General features: G+C 39.7%; 1 protein-coding gene across 3 annotated transcripts in view; it reads left to right on the top strand.

Moving 5' to 3' along the window:
- Positions 1-293: 293 nt before the first annotated feature.
- Positions 294-19,853, top strand: part of LRP1 (LDL receptor related protein 1) — a 311,480-nt gene continuing 291,920 nt past the window's right edge. For all 3 annotated transcript variants that reach the window (XM_087925459.1, XM_026713764.2, XM_026713763.2), the window contains exon 1: positions 294-1,161. In XM_087925459.1, the coding sequence (XP_087781585.1) occupies positions 1,068-1,161 (94 nt within the window). In that variant the 5' untranslated portion in view covers positions 294-1,067. The remainder of the gene's footprint in view (positions 1,162-19,853) is intronic.

The following is a 19,853-nucleotide window of genomic DNA, read 5'->3' as shown; positions in this document are numbered from 1 at the left end:
GTGTGTGTGTGTGTGATTTTTGAGGTACACAGCTCTTTTTACGCTGGCTGTACACTGCATCCACGTGCCGTCCATTTTCGCGCGCACCCCAAGGTGAGGAATCCTCCTTTTGGAGGGTTTTTTTTTTTTTTAAGTGCGACCTGCCCGCTTTCCTCCCCCCCTTCCTCTACCTCTACCCCGCGATTCAGCACCAGGGCATATCAGAAAGCGCATGCGCTCTGAGCCCACTGCCGCGTAGCCCCCATTTGCAGCGCCCTCCCCCTGCCTTTCCCTGGGAGCCTATGACGTCAGGCAGGCAGAAGGCGGCGCGAGCTCCATCAGGCGGCTGAGGCTACTGGTGCGGCAGGCGGGGGTTTGCTTTTTTCCTTCGTCCGGCTGTGGTGGCGGGAGGCGTAGGAACGCGTCGTGCAGAGAGCGTTCCCGGGGGTGGTGCAAGCGGCATCAACCCAAGTGCATCCTCCCCTCTCCATCACTCGGAGAGGCTGGGAAGGAAGAGGAGCTGCTTGTCTTCGCCTCTCTCGGAATCCAGAAGTACCCCCTTTTTCATTTTCTTCTTTCCCTTCTGTCGGCGCCCCCACCCTCCCCCGGCTTCTTTCTTCCCTATGCATCGTTCTTGGAACCTTTGATGCTCGCTGCGATTACCTTGGCTTGTTTTTAACCTAGTGCAGAAGAAGCGGGCTGCTGCTGCTGATCAACAACCCCCCCGTCCCCCAGTTATTCTTTTTTTTTTTCCTGCATGCAATCTTTCTTTCTCGCTTAAGAAGGGCTGAACCCCCTCCTCTCCCCTCCCCAGCCTTTGCCGCTGCTGGGTTTGCTCATCTCCTGGGCTGGGAGGGAGAGAGGAGGAGGGAGAGGGGCTTTTTCGTGGCCGTCGCCCCCTCCCACCCCCGGCTCTGCTTCAGTGGATGGTGAAAGAATTGAAGACCCTCGGAAGGAGAGAGTGAAGAAGAGGAGGTGGGGACGGTGAGCAGCTACGAAGAAGAAACAGCAGCTGCAACCGTGCGTCTTTCGTGGACTATCTGGCAACCTGGTTTTATTTTTTTTAAAAAATATATTTTTGCACAAACATGCTGCCCCACAGAGTAGAAGTGGGGCTGTGGCTGCTTTTACTAGGAATTTTGCACATGCTAATAGGGATCGCCCCTGTTTTTACCCTTGAAGGTGAGTTGAATCCTTTCCCCCTTTCTATACCGTGCGTTTTACCTTATTCTGGATAGTTTTACTTGTTGCATTTGTCTTTTAAAAAAGTAAGCCTCCCTTGACCCCCTCCCAATTTTAATACAACAGTCTCCTTTAAAAAATCTGGGATGAGGAAATGGACTGTGGCTCCAGGAATTCACATATGTTTTCCACTTTGGAGAGAAGGTTGCATTAAAGAAAATCTCCCCAAATACAAACCACCTCCAATGTATGAAAGAAGGTGTTGCATATTTGACATTCATTTGCCTGCATTTTTGTTTCCTGCTCCTGCCAAACCATTGAGGCTTATTTAGATTTCTTTCCAGGAACAAATGATTGTGTGAATAGGTATGAAGATAGATAGGAGTTAGGGTTGTTTTGAGGGAGGGGGACCCGTGGCTATACAAGGAGGATCTACTTAATGGGAGTAATCTTTTTCTAAAATGAAATCTGTTCTCAAATGTTGAAGGAGAGATCGCTGGAATTTCTCCTCCTCCAGTCCTTGCTGCTAGTGTGTAGCTTTAGAACACAAGGAGAGTGAAATAATGCATTCTAGTGAATGTTTATTCAGAAGCAAGTCCCATTGAGTTCAACGGGGCTGTCTTCCAGGTAGTAGTGTAGAGGATTACAGCCTTAACAGGTATCAGTTCTGTTATTTTTCAAAAATAAAAAATAAAACCTCTAGATTCATTATACATTCTTATCTGTGCCAAGAAGATGCCCAAGTTCAACTGTCTTTCTGGCTCCTTGTTCCTCATAATTAAATATTTACTTGGGATATTGTTGCTTCTGTTTTCAGCCAGACTCTCATTGAGATTTGGAGCCTGTTTTGCTGGCATTGCGTAGGCCTGAAGCTGGTACCTCAAGTAGATCACACCTCTTCACTGGCAAGGAAGCTGTAAAATGGAGATTAAAGCTCCCCCACAAAATCCATGTGGGGATAGAATAATGAAAAGGAGAGCCAAAGATGACTGTTTTGTTGATTGTCATAAAGATCTGGCTATACATTATAAGAGATGTCTGTGAAACTGGTGACCCCAAAGGCCTGGATTATACTGGTACCTGGGCTGAGATGTCTATCTGCAAAACCAATAACCTCTGTTCTCTTCCCCCAAATTGAAGGAGGGGCTGCATTGTGCCCCTTGCTTTATGCCAAGGCATATATCAAGAGATAATAAGGTAGCTATTAGGTTATACATTGGCAACAATGGTACTTTTTGAAGGAGATGGAGAGATGGAATGTAGTGATGGGGAAAAGCATTACAGTATGTAGTGGGGAGAGGCAAGAATGAGGGTTTAAGGAAGTGCCTATTTCCTCTTAACTGAGACATGGGAAATCTTAGCCTGAAGGATCAGAAAAGTAACTATGTCTGCTACTGAAATAGTTCTTGCAAAGTATCATCTCTACTGCAAGATGGCTGTAGAGAATACATCTCTCGTCCCTTTGCATTGCCTATGTTGTTGTTTTTTGTCACCAAAGGTAAAATGGTGTGAACGTTGCTAACTCTGAGGAGTGGCCATAGACCATAGTGGAGGCTTTTCATGCTCAAAAAGAGATTTTGGATATGGAGAGCTTCACCATGGAGAGGTCTAATTTCTTGCATTTAAAACATGGCTTCCTGCCTTCCAAAAGATTTATGTGCTATATGCAGGGTACTCTGTACCCTCTTTAACATGTAACATTTTGAAGCTTCTTTATAGAAGAGGAATTTTGAAGATAGGCAAGAGTTGTTTACCACTGGCTAGGCAGAAGGGTGGGTAAAACAGGTGGAATCTGATGGTATACTTCAGGATATCTTGCAATCAAGCCAAAAGTGCGTGACCTGTTATTACAGCATGAAATCTAAAACTCAACTTTTTTTTAAAAAAAAAGCCTCTTCTGCTTTTCTGCCTTTTCTGAGTCGAAGAGGTCAATTTTTCCTTTCCAACTTCTCCCTGGAAGGTTTTGTGCGGCACTGCTGGGCTACTCTTCATTTTGCCAAATCTTCCTGGATGGCATTCATTCTTTAGGGCTTAATATTCAGACAGGGATCACTGAAGCAAGAACTTAGTCCTGGAAATATTCTTTTCATTTTCCCCACCCGATCCTGACTTGGTGAAATATGCAATGTATTGAGTGATTCCCACCCCCCTTTAGCTTTGAATAAATAGCTGATGCATAGGGATTAGGCGAAAAGACTGTAAGAACAAAGACAGTGCAATTGAGGCAATTTTAAAGGATTGGTTTCTTTGGTAAGGTGTGGCATTCAGACTTATGGGAAAACTTCATGGGGCTTTTGGGGAGGGGGACTCCATCCCATGATAGAACTGCCATTGCTGCCTGTGAATATTTCTTGTTGTTTCTCTGGCCCCTATTTGTTTTGGACTGGTCTGTCTAAGAAAAAGAAAACAATGGTCTATCTTCTGGTTTGTGAAAAGCAGAAAGACTTTTATTTGCAGAATCTAGCTAGCTTGCCTTTTCACCAAGTTTGAAAAGCCATGTTTTACAGATGCCTCATGTGCCCAAATCGGTGATTCACCTGATCTAGTATTGGCTCCCTTTGAAAATAGAACCTGTCTTAATATTAGACTGAGAACTTTCTCAGTTCTGATACAAAAGTCTTTCATCAGGGATTAAGTCTTGAATAGCATGTGTAAACATGTTTTCTACCACTGACATATTGGGTCTCCTACCTTAATGTTACTACCTTTCAAATTAAGTGCATGGTTGATGGGCTTGGGAAAATGAGGGGGCAGATAATATGGTACCCAAAACTCTTAGTTAATCACCTTCTATCCTTCTACTTACTAAGCAACTTCCCCAGTCTGCTACTTGGTAGAACTGGAACTGGATTAACACTTCTGTGCGACACAAGTCAGATTATCTTAAAAATGCATGTAATAGGCTTTTCCAGTGGTCCAATGGTTTTTCCCTACTGTGAGTTTTATTTTGTATTTTAGTTTTAAAAGTTCTTTATTTGCAAGTTGATTTATCTGTTAAACTATTCCTGTTAATTCTTTGGTTTGTGGTTTTTTATCTCTAATGCTACAAACTTGAAATGGGAGTTTAACAAGGAACTAACACAGTGTTCCCCAAATCTATTTAAATTACCCAAAATTGGGTAAAAGTGGTTGTTTCCAAACCTACTAACCAATCGCAACAGGGACTTTTAAATTGACTTGAATTGTTTTACCTACATTGGGTAGAAAGGACATTCCAATAAACAGTTCTGGGTAATGAAGGAAAAAGCATTGAACCGGTAGGAAAGAAGCCTTTTGAAAACTCCAGTAAAATTGATGTGTTATTCTAATTCCAGAGCAAAGCTGCTGCTGCCCTAAAATTTTATTTAACATGCTAGGATAGGGGTGTGTTCGTGTATGTGTATATTATTATACGCATGAGCCAAGAAAAATTACTGAGTGCTACATGTAAGTACTTGCAAGTTTCTTTGGCCCTCTCTTTGCTACCTCTTCTGAAAGAAAGCAGGACTGGCTTGTTGATTTGAAGACATCATACTGTATGCTGACTTACTGAACTGGAAGTTTTACATTTAATGACTGTATTTGAAGTTATTAGAGCACATGGAGGTTCTGATATTAGCAGTTGGTCACTTGCACCCTGGTGATTCACTGAGGCACCGAAACTACTTTGTAATATGAAGGGTTGTGTATGTGTGAGTACATCATTGGTCTGGTTTACTCAACCAGCATCAACAATGATTTCTTCATAGATGTACCAACCTCAGAACATAAATAGGGGAGTCATATGAGCGATATTCCCAGATAGTAAACTATAGAAAAAAAAGGGAAGAATTTTAGTCCGTCTTAATTTTTGGTGTGTGGTTTCTCCCCATCCCCTGATGTCTTCCACAAGCAATTCTCATCACAGGCATTTGCAACAATATAGTCCAGGAAGAGATATATTGTTTATTTGCTATACATATATAGTTTAGATTGAGTAGGACAAATAGTTGCTTTTTCTCTATCTCAATTTTTATGTTGATTCTCAGTAGAATCTCAGAAGGCATTTAAGTTGAGTTGTATCCTTCCTCTGACAGCCTTCAGCAAATCAGTAAAGTACATGATAGGGAGAAAAATTAGCTTCTGATCACTAATCAGTATTATGGGTATGTTTGTACTAAGATCATGTGCATTTTAGCCCAGTGCTAGCTCCTTCATCATAGCAGACCACCCTTTCCTCAGTCCCATAAAGAAACTAACCGTATAGACCATGCTGGCTTTGAATTCTGAGAGTTGTCTTAAAACTTGGGAGGACATTCCTATATCTAACTTTAAGAATTTACCTTATCCTGCCTAATTCTGACACCAGCCTGAACTCTGCATATTGAGATGAACTCTGGTTGTGTTGGTGGATTGCCATACATACAGTAGGATGAAGTAACTAATAGCCTGTGTTAGGACTAAAACCAGAGATCCTCATTTCTCTTATAAGATAAACAGGTTTAATAAGAATGAAATCTGACAATACAAGGAAGGTCTGAAATATCCATAGAGTGGGCAAGGATTTCTTCATGATTGGCCTTGACATAATCTTTGAGGAAAACAGCATAACACCTGAATCTGAATGACATCAGAAAGTAATCAGATTGTTACATGGACTGTTAATCTTAACTGTATTTACCCAAAAGCAAGACTATTTTTTATTCTCTGAATAACTTTGATTTGCTAATACTGTTAAGGAGCCAGACCATTTCCCCATTTCATTTTAATGTTCAGGGGAAATAAAGTAAATTGTTCATTGAAGAATATGAAAATATGTCTAGGTGTTGTTTCCTGAATGTGGAATTTGTAAACTAATGTGAACACTATTTGTTCCTGAAGACATTTACATTATTGAGCTGTTGTGAAAGGTTTCAATTGGGGACAGGATGGTAGGAGAAAATGTTAGGAAAAATTAATATAACCCAGTTGTATGAGATCTAAAAAGATCTCACTGGGAGAAAAAAGAATAGATTTTCCACCATATTTAAATAAAAATGCTATAATCACAATTGATAATAACATAAACCGCAATGAATATGTAAGCAAAATGGAGAAAGAAGACTGGAATTCAGAAAAAGATAACAAACTGCCTTACCCTTGCTATTAGTTTTGTCCCTGTTATGCTCCAAAGAGCTGCAACAACCTGGTTCAAATAAAACAGCATTTCCTAATGTGGCACTGTTTATGCTTACAGATTGTTCTTGACTTACAGCCATTCATTTAGTGACCATTCAAAGTTACAACGGCACTGAAAAAAAGTGACATCATCATTTTTCACACTTATGACCATTGCATCCATCCCCATGGTCATGTGATTTATATTTGGATGCTTGAAAACTTATTCATATTTATGGCAGTTGCAGTGTCCCAGAGTCATGTGATTATTGGTTGTGAACTTCTGAGAAGAAAAGCAGAGGTAGTATTCAGCAGCTTCTGACCAGTTCTGGAGAATTGGTAGTGGAAATTTTGAGTAGTTCGGAGAACCGGCAAATCCTACCTCTGACTGGCCCAGCCCCAATCTATTCTCTGCCTCCCGAGTCCCAGCTGATTGGCTGGGTCTCCTTTTGTTGCCCTGCACAGGAGAACGGAGCTGGAAAGCAGGTTAGTGGGGTGGGGAGGGAATGGGATTTTGCAGTATCCTTCCCCTGCCACTCCCACCAAGCCACACCATGTCCACCAAGCCATGCCCATAGAACCAGTAGTAAAAAACTTGAATCCCACCACTGAAGCAAAGTCAATGTGGAAGCCAGATTCACTTAACAATCATGTTACTAATTTAACAACTGCAGTGATTCACTTAACAAATGTGGCCAGAAATGTTGTTAAATGGGGCAAAATTCACTTAACAAATGTTTCACTTAGCAATATAAATTTTGGGCTCAATTGTGGTTGTACGTTGAGGACTACCTGTACAGTGTCTGAGACTTGCAGAATACCATTACATCTCTGGAACCTAGACAAGGGTGGGAATTGGGATTTTAGAGAGATAGGTTGCCGCGCTCCTTGAGTACACAGTGAATGACACAGAAAATGACAAGCTGGAGATGTGGCTACTAATACTATTGGGCTGTTCTAATACAGGATGCTTGGTTTAAGCATAATTTGAAGGGTATGATAAATAACAAGGCTGTATCTTCCTACTCTGTCCTGAACAGAATGGGAAAGCTTAATTTTCATGTTTCTTCAAAGAGCCATTCAAGGATTCAAGCAGCAAGTTTGGAGAATCTCCATTTGTCATTTGGATATCGCACAAGGAATTCTCCTTTGCTTTTCCAGCTCCAGTCTCTTGGAGCTCTTCACTCCATTCTCCCCCAAACTTTTACAGAATTTAGTAGGACGCAAGTTACAGCATTGTAAAATGTGGGCTAGAAGTGATGTGCCTTGCAATACTAGGTTATTTTGAAATTCTGTGTCAGAAAAAATGGGAAACTGTCACTTGTGCCAGGATGCTTGCTTTTGCTTTTGATGTTTCCACTGGCTCTGATCAACTCAGCGAAGCGTAAGATGACTGATTATTGTTTTGCCCTGATTTTAACAGTCCCTTTGCTGTATAGTTGCCTGAGAGTCCAGACAATAATTGAATGTTGGATTTGTATTTTGCAAACTTTAGAGTTGATGGTGAAGGACTTGATCAAAAAGAACTTGCCTTATTTCTTTCTTTGTTATTAAGAGATCAGTCTTATCAATGAAACACTATTCAGAATCATATAACTACTTAAGGAAAATGCCTATGAAGATAACCTCTTAATAAAAAAGAAAGAGATAAGGCAGGTTCTTTTCGATTTATTTAAGTCTGCATTGTAATGGGAGAGCAACAATTCATCCCTGATCAAAGGTGAAGATATTTTAGTTGCTGATAAACCTGATCTGGTCTGGCATATTTAAATATTTATTCACCATTTTGCATAGAAGGTGTCTAGTATTTGATGCTCTACAAGTCCATTCTAGGATACTCTTTAATTGTGAAATTACTTGGCTTAGAGCCGGTGGATTTTAGTGGCACTTTTAAGCTTCACTTTTCCAGGCCACATGGAATTTTTGTAGGCCATGGATCACCAACTGAGTAACAGGGATTATTATTTTCCCTTCCTATTTCAACCAATGGCAACTTGACAAGAACAGCATGCGGCTAGATAGCACTTAGATTTTAAAGATCATCCCTCTGTTTTTTTGCTAAAGGTGCTCAACAGAAGAGAGATAGTTTCCTTTCCCTATGCATTACTCAAGAAGAAAGTCAGAATGCTAGACGGTGTCTCTGCACAGCTTCACCCAAACCATAATTCAGCATCAAATTAGCATTCTTTTGTCTAGTTGAGAATGGACACAAGCAAGGAGAGAGGGATGTGTATAATTCATGTGGCAATTGTATGCTGAATTCTTAGATATACCTTGGCATAGCACATCCATTTTTTGTGCAATCAGTCTGCACAATGCAACTGTAGTTCCCATGAAGTACCAGACTGATCTTTCTAGAATTGGGCAGAATCCAGCTCAATGTCTGGGAATTCATAGTTTCCGGCACAAATGGCCAGGCACGTGGACTGGAACTCTTACAAAAAAATTTCTGCATGTTTCAACCTCTTGGGAGCTCACATGGAGTGATTTGGACCGAGTCTTTTTTTTTTCCAGGAACCTTTTAATTCAGTGCAGATGCGAGCTGTGCCAAACCACATACCCCAAGAAAAAAATGGTGCAATATTCTTGCCATTCTGCTCCATGGAATGGTTACATGGCTTGCTTTCTTGCTTCCTCATAGAGAAACAGCTAAAACAAAGACTTTGAATTTTTCTTAGCAAAGGGCTCCCAAATTATTGAGCAAGAGGAACTCTATCAATATTAGTGAATATTTGTAGTCCAGGGTTGGAAAAAATGGGGTCTTTGGTGCCCTCGAAGCTTGGTTGTTTTCTTGCAGATGGTTCATTACCCAAACAAGGTGACATCATCAGCGCTAGTTTGAAGATTACCTCATTTGCAAGAAAATAACCAAGCTCAGAGAGCACCTCAGTTGGAATTTCTCTGCTTCTGGACTACAGCAACTTTCTAGATATAGTTCATCAGGGATTCATAAACCAGGAAAGAAGTATTCTCCAGCCTGGTGTTCCATTAATATGTTAAGCTATACCCCAAGGATTGTGAATTAAATCAGCTGTAGTCCAGCAGATGAGGAAGACACAAAATTGAGGAAGTCCCAAAGGTGCTTTTTCAAGAGGCAACTGGACTTTCTGTTTTTTCTTTGAAGATGTTTCGTTTCTCATCCAAGACGCTTCTTCGCCTCTGAGAAATCCTCAGAGCTGAAGAAGCTTCTTGGATGAGAAGCGAAATGTCTTCAAAGAAAAACCAGAAAGTCCAGTTGCCTCTTGAAAAAGCACCTTTGGGATAACCATGGCCTGGATGACTGAGAATGTCCATAAATAAGATTGAGGAAATTTCTTGCATTTTGTGATGAGTTACCTTGAAAATTTTGAATCCAATCCATGCATAGGACACATATACTCTCTCTTTCTCTCACCCAAACCCTCCCCTCATGCACAAACACAAATGCATACAATCACACACACATATAAAGAAAGAGTGAGAGATAATTTTTCAAATAAAATATTTCTATCCTTCCTTAAAAGTCATAGTCACATTAGTTAAAGAATTCAAAAAGAATAACTAAACCTCCCCAAGCTTTCAGCACCAGACATTTGTTTTGTTTTCTACAATTGCACCCCAAGAATTCCAATCTCCAAAGAACGGCAATGAAAGGGTGTTTTTCTATGTTCGAATATGTGTGAAACAGTGGTGGGTTTCAAATTTTTTTACTGCTGGTTCTGTGGGTGTGACTTGGTGGGCGTGGTGTGGCTTAGTGGGTGTGGCTTGGTGGGCGTGGTGTGACTTAGTGGGTGTGGCTTGGTGGGCATGACAGGGGAAGGTTACTGCAAAATCCCCATTCCCTCCCCACCCCATCTGCTTTCCAGCTCTGTTCTCCTGGGCAGGGCAACAAAAGAAGACTCAGCCGATCAGCTGGGACTTGGGAGGCAGAGATTAGATGGGGGTGGGGTCAGTCAGAGGTGACATTTGCTGGTTCTCCAAACTACTCAAAATTTCCACTACTGGTTCTCCAGAACTGGTCAGAACCTGCTGAATCCCACCTCTGGTGTGAAAGATATTTTTTTACTGATGTGACATGCTGTATATAAAATGCTAAAGTCAGAATAGCAGAACTCTTCTTGCATGTTGCAAACTCATCATGTGAAAGGCAGGTTGAAAAGTCAGGCACTGATTTTGGATCTTGCATATTATGTGATTAGTTTTGCCTTTGTCCCTCAGGACCATACGACACATAATATTAAGCAGCCGTCTTTCAAGCCGTACTTAGAACAGGCTACGATCTGTTTTTACAAATAAGTGACATGAGGAAGTGCTAGAATCCAAACAATCCTAGACACTTGCATATGGAAAATTTCCCTTTCTAAAACTGTAAAATTCTCCTTTTAAGCCCTGTAGACAAAATTGAGTTAAATGAATTTGTATTCTGCTAAAGCATATGGGAGGTTTTCTTTTTTTACTACCTTGTTTTCCACTGTTATCTCTTTGAAAATTCCCTTATGGCTTCTGTTTATGCTGAAAGGTATTATTTAACAATATATTCCAGGCAAATTCTAGGCACAAAAAAAGGATAGAATAAAATTATAACAACCCCCCCCACCCAAGTGCTGTAGTCTTAAAAGGAGCTATCTCTATAAAACAATAGTCCAATTCCAAGTATGTTTCAATATTTAATGCTTTCGTTTGACAGCTTTATGATAGATAGATTTATGTATATAAATCTCTTTCACCTTTGTCCTCAGAAAAAGGGCTTGTGAAGTTGTTTAGGCCAAAGGCTGATTGTTACTGAGTTTGTTCTCATAGTTACTGTGTGTGTGTGTGTGTGTGTGTGTCTGTGTGTGTCTGTGTGTGTCTGTGTGTGTGTGTGTGCATGCACATGCGCGTGTGTGTGTATGCTTGTTTATTTGTTACATTTATTTGCTGTCTATCTCTTTGTTGGGCTACTCTAGGCAGATTACAGCAATAAACAAATACTTCGTTTGAATGGAGAGATGGGAGCTCATTACAAATGGAGTGTGGTATAGAATCTAGATCCTTTATAGAGGTGCATAAAAGAGAGAAGATATTGCACGTGACTAGATCCTATTTTTGATATGTTTTTTGCAGTGGTCATTAAGTGACTACTTAAGTTGTTAAGCAAATCCATTTCCCCCAATAGATTTTTTTTTCTGGAAACTGGAAGTTAATGTTGGAAAGGGTAAAAAGTTGCAAATTGGAATCATATAACCACAGGACATTGCAAACAGCTGTAAAGGTGAGCTGGTTGCCAAGCATCCAAAATGCGATTGTGTGTTTGGGCGAGGGTACCTGACCTCATTGTAACTTTGAAAAAGGGTTGTAAGAAGCCCTGGGGAGGTCTGTTGTAACTTCAAATGGTTGTTGTTAAGCAGCTGGTCATAAGCTGAGGACTATTTGTATGTGCCTGTGTGTCTGAGAGAGAATTTGAAGTCTTTCTTTCATGTTATTCTTTAAGTCTTCTAATTCTTTTGTAAACTGTGCACCATGTTGACAAGATAAATGGATTGTAATGATTATTACAAATTAATCCAATCCCCCAGGTTTGTTTGGTGGAAAGATTAACTCAGCTCTAATTATTATGATAGAGATAAATTCTAAGAAATATGTCACAACAAAGATGGGTACGTGCTTTGGGAATTTATTCTTCCTTTAAACCCCAGGAATTTTGGGAGTTTTATCTTAAAAATAGCTGCTAGTTTATGGAATCTTCTTTGGAGAAGGCAGATTATTGAATATCAACTGCTACAAAGCAAGAGCAATTGAATGCTGTTGCCTCCAGGATGTCTGTGAGCATTTCAAAGTATTAAGATGTTCTGCTGTTTTTAAAGTTTTATTTGCTTACTTTTTTTGTGGTATTCTATCATCTTGAAATCTTTCAAGAGTTCCAGTTTAAAATCAAACAAACAAACAAAAGCCATAGATGCAAAAGTACTGCATTTTTTAAAGGAAAAGATTCAATAATTCAAATTGTCTTCAAATAATTTATAATCTATAAGGGGAGAATCTTTGATTTACCCAGTGAATATCAATCAAATAAAGCAGATGAGTCTTTCTTTTAGTGGGAAGAGGGTTCATCTTAAATTCAGGGTCATATTTCCTGTTGATAAATCTTGTTGTCAAATAAAATATCGGTCTCAATGGAATATTGATATGATTGAATGAAGTTCTTGTCTTTTTCATAATTTATAATCTAGGGTTTACAATTTGTATGCATATGGGTATGTGAGAGAGAAGAAATACAGCACAGCATTAGTCCTAGATAGGAAGTTGCTCCAGGAAGATAGTCTCTATGGCTTTGTACACATATGTGGTTGTTTCATCCTTCCAGTTTCTCTGCCCCATCTCCTCTAGCCAGTTCTCTTTCTCCTTGCATGTCCTTAAGAAAAGATTGTGACCAACCAGCAAATTTGTTTTTAGAAGGTAGATTTAAGTCAGTACATCGTTCATTACAAGATGGAATGCTACGGGAATTGAGGGAATAGTTACATAGTAGTTAAGGAACCAGGCTAGAAAGCAGAAGTCTTGAGTTCTAATCCTGTTTTAGGCATGAGAGCCAGCTAGGTGTCTTTGGGCACTTACTCTCTCAGTCCAAACCACCTCACATGATTGTTGTTATAGGGAAAACAGGAGGAGGAAGGAGTATTCAATATTTTCACTGACCCGAGTTATTTCTAAAAAGAGTAAAAGAGTTTTTAAAAAGTCTGAAATAAAATAAGGCAAACAACTGTAGAATTACTAAAACTTCTAACCATGATAAAACTGAGAACTGATACTGTAATCAACAACTTGGGAGAGGTCAATCTTCTTGCCAATATGAAAGAAAAGAGACTTACCAGAGTTTGCAAACTATTGCACAATAATGTTAATTTCACATGCTACTAAAATAATGTAGGATCATCCAACCAGGGGTGGGATTCTACCAGTTTGCACCAGTTCTATAGAACCAGTTGTTATGATTCTGCATACTTCAGAGAACTGGCAAATCGTTCCCCTGTCTGGTTCCTCCCCTCTCCTCCTGCCCCCGCAGTCAGTCCTTATTGCGCATGCGCATCATTGTGCACATGCCCGACATCGCTGACTGCATACTTCCCTCAGTCACTCTTTAAGGTTTCCGTCCCCTCCTGACATCAGCTGTTCGTACGATCAGCTGTGCTGGGATTCCCTTCGCTTACTTACTGTTTCACCCAGGAAGGCAAAAAATGGAGGGGAGATGCAGCACCCCCCCTCCATTTTTTGCCTTCCTGGGCTTCAAGGGAAGCTTCCTGAGAGCAAAACATGCCCCATCCAGGAGGCTCCCCTGAGGTGCAGGAGGCCCCAAAACGGAGTGCATGGGGTTGCTGCATACCCCCCCCCACGCTCATTTTTTCCCCCTTCCTGAGCCCCAGGGAAGCTTCCTCCAGGAGGCTTCCCTGAGGCCGAGAAGGCCCCAAAAACAGTGGAGGGGAGGCTGGAAAAAAAAAAAAAAGCTAAACCTACCCAGTCAAACATGGCCACGCCCACCTAGCCACACCCACCTAGCCACGCCAACAGAACCGGTTGTTACAAAATTTGAATCCCACCCCTGCATCCAACATAGATTAGTGCCTTACATGGAATTGGAAATATTAAATGTTCAAACTGATTGTAGAAAAGGCTAAAGAACAAGAGATATTATTGCTCATGCAATAAACAAAGAATACCCAAAAGAAGTCATATATGCTTGGTCGACTATGGAAAAGCCTTTGGTGGGTGTTGATCATATCAGACTATAAAATGTTTTTAGAAAAAAACTGGATTGCTGGAATATATAATTGTCCTCATGCAAAACCCACACACAGGATAGGAAGCTGTATTGCAGATAGAACAATGTTCCAGGTTGGCAATGCAGGTGAATTGCAAGCTCTGTAATGAAAATCAAGGATAGCAGTAGGAAAAAAAGACTAAAATATAGCTAAAAACTATGAGTACTCAATCAGACTTAGAATTGATATTAACAACATGAAAATGGTGAACAGATTCTTTCACGATCAACTACCAATAGTAAAACAACCAGCAATCAAGAAATACCCCACAGACCAATACTTGGGTAAAGGATCAATAAAGCAAAGACAGAGCAATAAATCTGATTTTTGGTTATTGTGGTGTGTCTATATCAGGAGTGTCATGGCGGCTTCACATGATGTATCGGAACTTTCTCCCCCTTCGCTAAACAAGGCATGGGCGTAATCCAGAGGTGGGCAACTATAGCCCCTTTATGACTTGTGGACTTCAACTCCCAAAATTCTTGAGCTAGCATGGCTTGCTCAGGAATTCTGGGAGTTGAAGTCCATAATTCATAAAAGGGCCATAGTTGCCCACCGCTGGCATAATCAGTGTGTGACGCATCCACCCCATGGGCCACGAGTTTGACAGGCCTGGTCTATATGTACAAAATTGGATTCATGCAGGAATGGCTTTCCCTGCGATTCTCTGCAGATGTCAGAATCAGACTTTGAAGAAATAGAATAGCACGAATGCTTTTAAACTTTGGTGCTGGAGAAGGTTGTTGACAATACTACAGATAGCTAAGAAAAACAAACAATGAAAACATAGAACAAGTCATTCCAGAGTTGAGGCACAAATGGCCAAGTTCAAATTATCATATTTTGGGGCACATTGTATGAAGACACAACTCTCTTGAGAACTTGATTCTGCTGGGAAAGGTAGAAGGAAGGGGAACAGGATGACGAGCCATAGAATGGATTGACTTGATTTAATGTAGGGAGCCATGGAGATTACCTTGGAGAAACTGTTTGGAAACTGTTTTCAACACAATATATGCAAAAACAAGTTTTGGAAAGTATTAGGAAGAGATTCAAACTGGCTCCTCCCTGACTCCCTGGAGTAATGAGAGGCAAGGAAGGGAAAACACAGGCTTGCAGAATTCTGCTGTAATAGCTTACGGTATCTCCATAAAGTGTAGTGCTAGCTTGGAAGTCTGTTTCCAGATCTGAATAACCTTGAAGGGCTAACAATTACAGTGGCAGTGATGTTCTGTTAGGAAAACTGAAAAAAAACAGGGTTGGGGATAAATCATTGTGGAAAAATCTATGTGGCCACTAAAACCAACTCTTAACATGATGGCACATAATCAGTAGATAAAGAGTTTCTAGGGAATTGAAGAGGACAGGATAGTCTCTGCTAATTTTAACAAATTACTTATTTTGTACTAAGAGAGAGTGCTAAGTATTAAATCATAACCCAATATCGGTTTGCACATAGTGTTGCATTAATTCACAAAAAATAATTCAACATTTTGTCCTGTATGAGCACTCAATGATTCATGTGTACATTTGATCACAGACAAATCTGTTCTTCCAAGGAGTCAGTAGAAGCTAAAATCAGGATCTGGTCTATGTTATTTCAAATTGGAATGAACTTGTGCAATTTGAATTACTTTGTGGTGAAGTGGGTGGCAAATTTAATAAATAAAAAATAAAAATTAAATAAAATTTCTCCAAATAGCCGTAGCGATAGCATTTACACCTTGCCCCATAGTGCTTTACAGTGCTGCCTGGACAGTTTACAATGTAGAGGCATTATTTGCATATTGCACCGAACAGTTTGGGTCCTCATTTTGCTGACCTTCGAAGGGTGGAAAAATGAATCAACCTTGAGTCCCAGGATCGAACTCCAGGCTGTGGCTGGAGTTAGCCTGCAATACTGCACTTTAACTACTGCACCACCAGGGCTGTACCATAGTATGTTTTTTGTACTTAGAATGAATGTTTTTGTGCCCAGAAATGTTAGCCTAGCAATACATCCCTTCCTGTGCTTACCTTCTTCTCAAGTTTTGACTTGTGAAGTCCAGATGATAACATGTACAATTGTATTTTGAGAAGTTATAAAATTATAGAAATCCTAGATCCTAAATCCATATCTCCTGAACTGTTTGTCCAGCTTGACTTCCTTGCATTCTAAAATGTTCTCCCCTAATTATACTCTTCGCTGTCCAAAAGAACAGAACATATTGTGCAAGACAGAAAAGAAAGGGACTTCCATGATTGTAATACTTGTCTTCTGTATCCTGAACTGGAATAATAAGGGGAAATGTCAACAGTTGATTCCTGAGATTTGAGCAATAGCTGTATAATCACAGTAGGAAAGTATTTGAATTGGTAAACCATTTGCATGTTAATAGGAAGAAAACAAGGGTTTCTGGACAATAGTAAGGTTTCCCAATAAATTTCTCAGTAGAGTGGGGAGGAGGAAAAGCAGCCTTGTATTATTCAGTCCTTAAGCCTTATGCAACTGTTTCCTCTTTTGTCCTATTATCTAATTAGCATCTATAGAAGGTCTTGGAATTTTATCATCCATTACTGCAGATTCCAAGTTTTCATCTACTGCATAGAAACATGACGTTCTAATCTCAGCCAGACATTTGAAAAATGACAGAGGCTTAATTGATATTGAAAATCACAACCTTAAAGGTGTATAGATTTCTTTGCATACATTTTTTTTTCTTGAGGGCACAGAAATTTCTGCTCTGGTAAGCTATAAACTGTGGAATGTTTTGTTTATTTTCTCCAAAGCTAAGCAAGATTTAAACATGACTTGGTTAAATTGTTCTTCAAAATACTACTTGTCCGTGGCAAGTATGAATTACTTCTAGGACACGAGAAAAGGAAATGTGTAAACAGATAGTAGTGTTGGGTTTGGAAACACTGTCCACACATGATGTTAACTGGTTTATTGAAGCTGTAAACTATGGTTTATAAACCTCCATAGATAGTATTAGGTAGCAGTACTAGTAGTGCAGTGGTTAAAGTGTAGTATTGTAGGCACAGCGTGGAGTTCGATCCTGATGGAGCTCAAAGTTGACTCAGCCTTCCTTCCTTCCAAGTTTGGTAAAATGAGGACCTAGATTGTTGGGGGCCAAATGTTGACATTGTAAACCAGAGAGTACTGTAAAGCACTATGGAGCAGTATATAAGTGCTATTGCTATTGTGATAATACAGAACGTGAAACCAATTTCAATTTTTAAAATTAACAACAGTGCATGACTACCAAGATAAAATGAAACACAGAAACAATGACCAAAAACAGCTATGACAGCATAACCATCATATACAATCTAAAAAAAAAGACTTAAAAAAGGGAAAGAAAAAAATGGAATAAAATGTAATGAAACAGTATAGACCCAAAATAAAGCCAAAATAACAACAACAACAACAACAACAACAGTTACCTATAATTTCATGCAATGGGTGAACCCTAATCCCCTTCTTCATGTAGGAATGTTATAGGCACAACTTCTTTAAGAAACAGTTGTATGTCTTTTACTTAAATAAATCCAGAAAAGGACTGCCTTTCACTGCTGGAGAAAATCTCTTTGATAATTTTTCATGTTTTCTTCCTCTAGAGTTCAAAAATCTGTAAGTAATTTTCCAGAAGCAACAGAAGGCTAGTATCCATTCGAATCTACTGACAAATTAGAAAGGAGGAAGCAAACTGTAGGTTAATCAGCACTTTCCTTTCTGGAGAATGCTGGATGCTCTAACCAAAAATCATGGATAGGGGGGTGGTCAGATTTTTACTGTGCTGTAATGGACTTAAAATACAGGATATATGACTTAAACTGAGGAACACATTTCAGTTTTAAAGAGGCTCGGAGAGAAGAAATGTTTTTTTTTTTTAAATTAAAATTGGCTATTACTCGGTTGATGTCACAACTTCATTAAGGACACCATGGTTGTTAATAAAGTAGTGTCGTATTAATGAGCTTTTTGTACGTAAAGATGCCCTTGAGTCAAACTTTAATTCTACCTCTGCAATGTTCTCAGGAAATGTTTGCCATGACTTTCTTCCAGAATGTTTGTTTTTCTCTGTTTTTTAATATATATTTTTACTTTCCAGTCTAGGCAAGAGTCTTCTGATTCCAGGAGGCTTCCATTCAATCAGGGCTGAATGGGCATGAGGCAACTTGCATTTTAGAGGGGTGCTTCAATGGTCGATCCTCATCTTTGGGCTTCGTTCTCATTTTAAGTCACAAATTTCTAAGCTGGCTTGACGCAGTCAGTTTCCTTTAGCAACAGCAATAGCACTTCGACTTACATACCACTTCACGTTGCTTAACAGCCCTCTCTCAGTGGTTTACAGAGTCAGCATATTGTCCCCAACAATATGGGTCCTCATTTTACCCACCTTGGAAGGATGGAAGGTTGGGTCAGCCTTGAGCCTGGTGAAATTTGATCTGCCTAACTGCAGGCAGGCAGCAGAAATAGCCTGTAGGAGTAGCCTGCAGTACTGCACTCTAACCACTGTGCTGCCCTGTATGTCTGTATGTCTCACCACCCCACTTTAATATGATCTATAACCTTATTGTATTTTTGCACATGGGCTTATACAGGTAGTCCTAACTTAACGATCACAATTGAGCCCCAAATTTGCAATAGCTAAAACAAGGCAGCTGTTGGGTGAATTTTCCTTCATTTTACGAACTTTTTGCCAGTTATTAAGAGAATCACTGTAGTTGTTAAGTGACTCATTCAATTGTTATGCGAATCCAGCTCTCCCCGTTGACTTTGCTTGTCAGAAGCTGGCTGGGAAGGTTACAAATGTTGTTCACATGACCCAGAGACAACACAACTCTCGTAAATACATGCCAGTTGCCAAGCACCTGAATTTTGATCACATGATCACGAAGATGCTACAACAGTTGTATGTCATATCACTTTTTTCAGTGCCATTGTAACTTTGAACGGCCCGCTAAACGAATTGTTGTAAGTCAAGGAATATCTGTATATGATTATTTTCTTGAGGGCAAACAAGAAAACATCTTGTTGGGGCCATGTTAAGACCAGAGCTCACAAACATTGCCATGTACCCTAATATGGCAAATGAATAGTGCTACCATCATCAGCAATACAAAATAAATTATACGATTTAAGTAAAATGACTGAATTTGACATATGTTTAATACTTGTTGTTTTGGAGGTGGGGGTGTATTGTGCTTTTGAGTCAGTATGTTGACTCCTTGCAACTGCCTGGACAGGTCCCTTCAGTTTCTTTGGCAAAGATTTTGGAAGTGGTTTGCCCTTGCCTACTTCTTAGGGCTGAGGGAGCGTAATTGGCTCAAGGTCAGCTAGCTGGCTTCATGATATGATTATGGTGAAGATTGCAGAATAACATTTAACATCAAAGGAACTTTTGAAGGATAGCAAGAATAGTGTCTAATAATTTAAAACCTTATGTAAGATATTTTAAAGATTAATCAGGCATCAAAAATAGCTCTAAGTATGTTTTTTTTTTTGCCCTACGGCTTTACTAAAGGTGCAGTATTGGATATACACTGACCTGGGAATAAACATTCCTGAATTTGCCATAACTTGCTTCCCATAAACATGTATTAGATTGTTCTGTAAATTTGATTTACATTTCTGATTGCAGCTCTTTCTTTACATATTTTTGGCATTATATCCAATGTCTTATAATTTTCATGACTGCCCTGTCACAGTTGAGTGGCAAGTATTACTCTAATGTAAAACAAGTATATATTAAAAATATTAACCATATTAAAAATTCCTGCCTCATTAAAAGGTAAATATTTAAGATGAGTTATTCT

This window comes from Pseudonaja textilis, chromosome 2 (genome assembly GCF_049901715.1).
Source record: "Pseudonaja textilis isolate UNSWEBS1 chromosome 2, rPseTex1.2, whole genome shotgun sequence".
NCBI lineage: Eukaryota > Metazoa > Chordata > Lepidosauria > Squamata > Elapidae > Pseudonaja > Pseudonaja textilis.
Note: the sequence above shows the minus strand (reverse complement) of the source record. Positions and strands in the feature narration are given on the sequence as shown.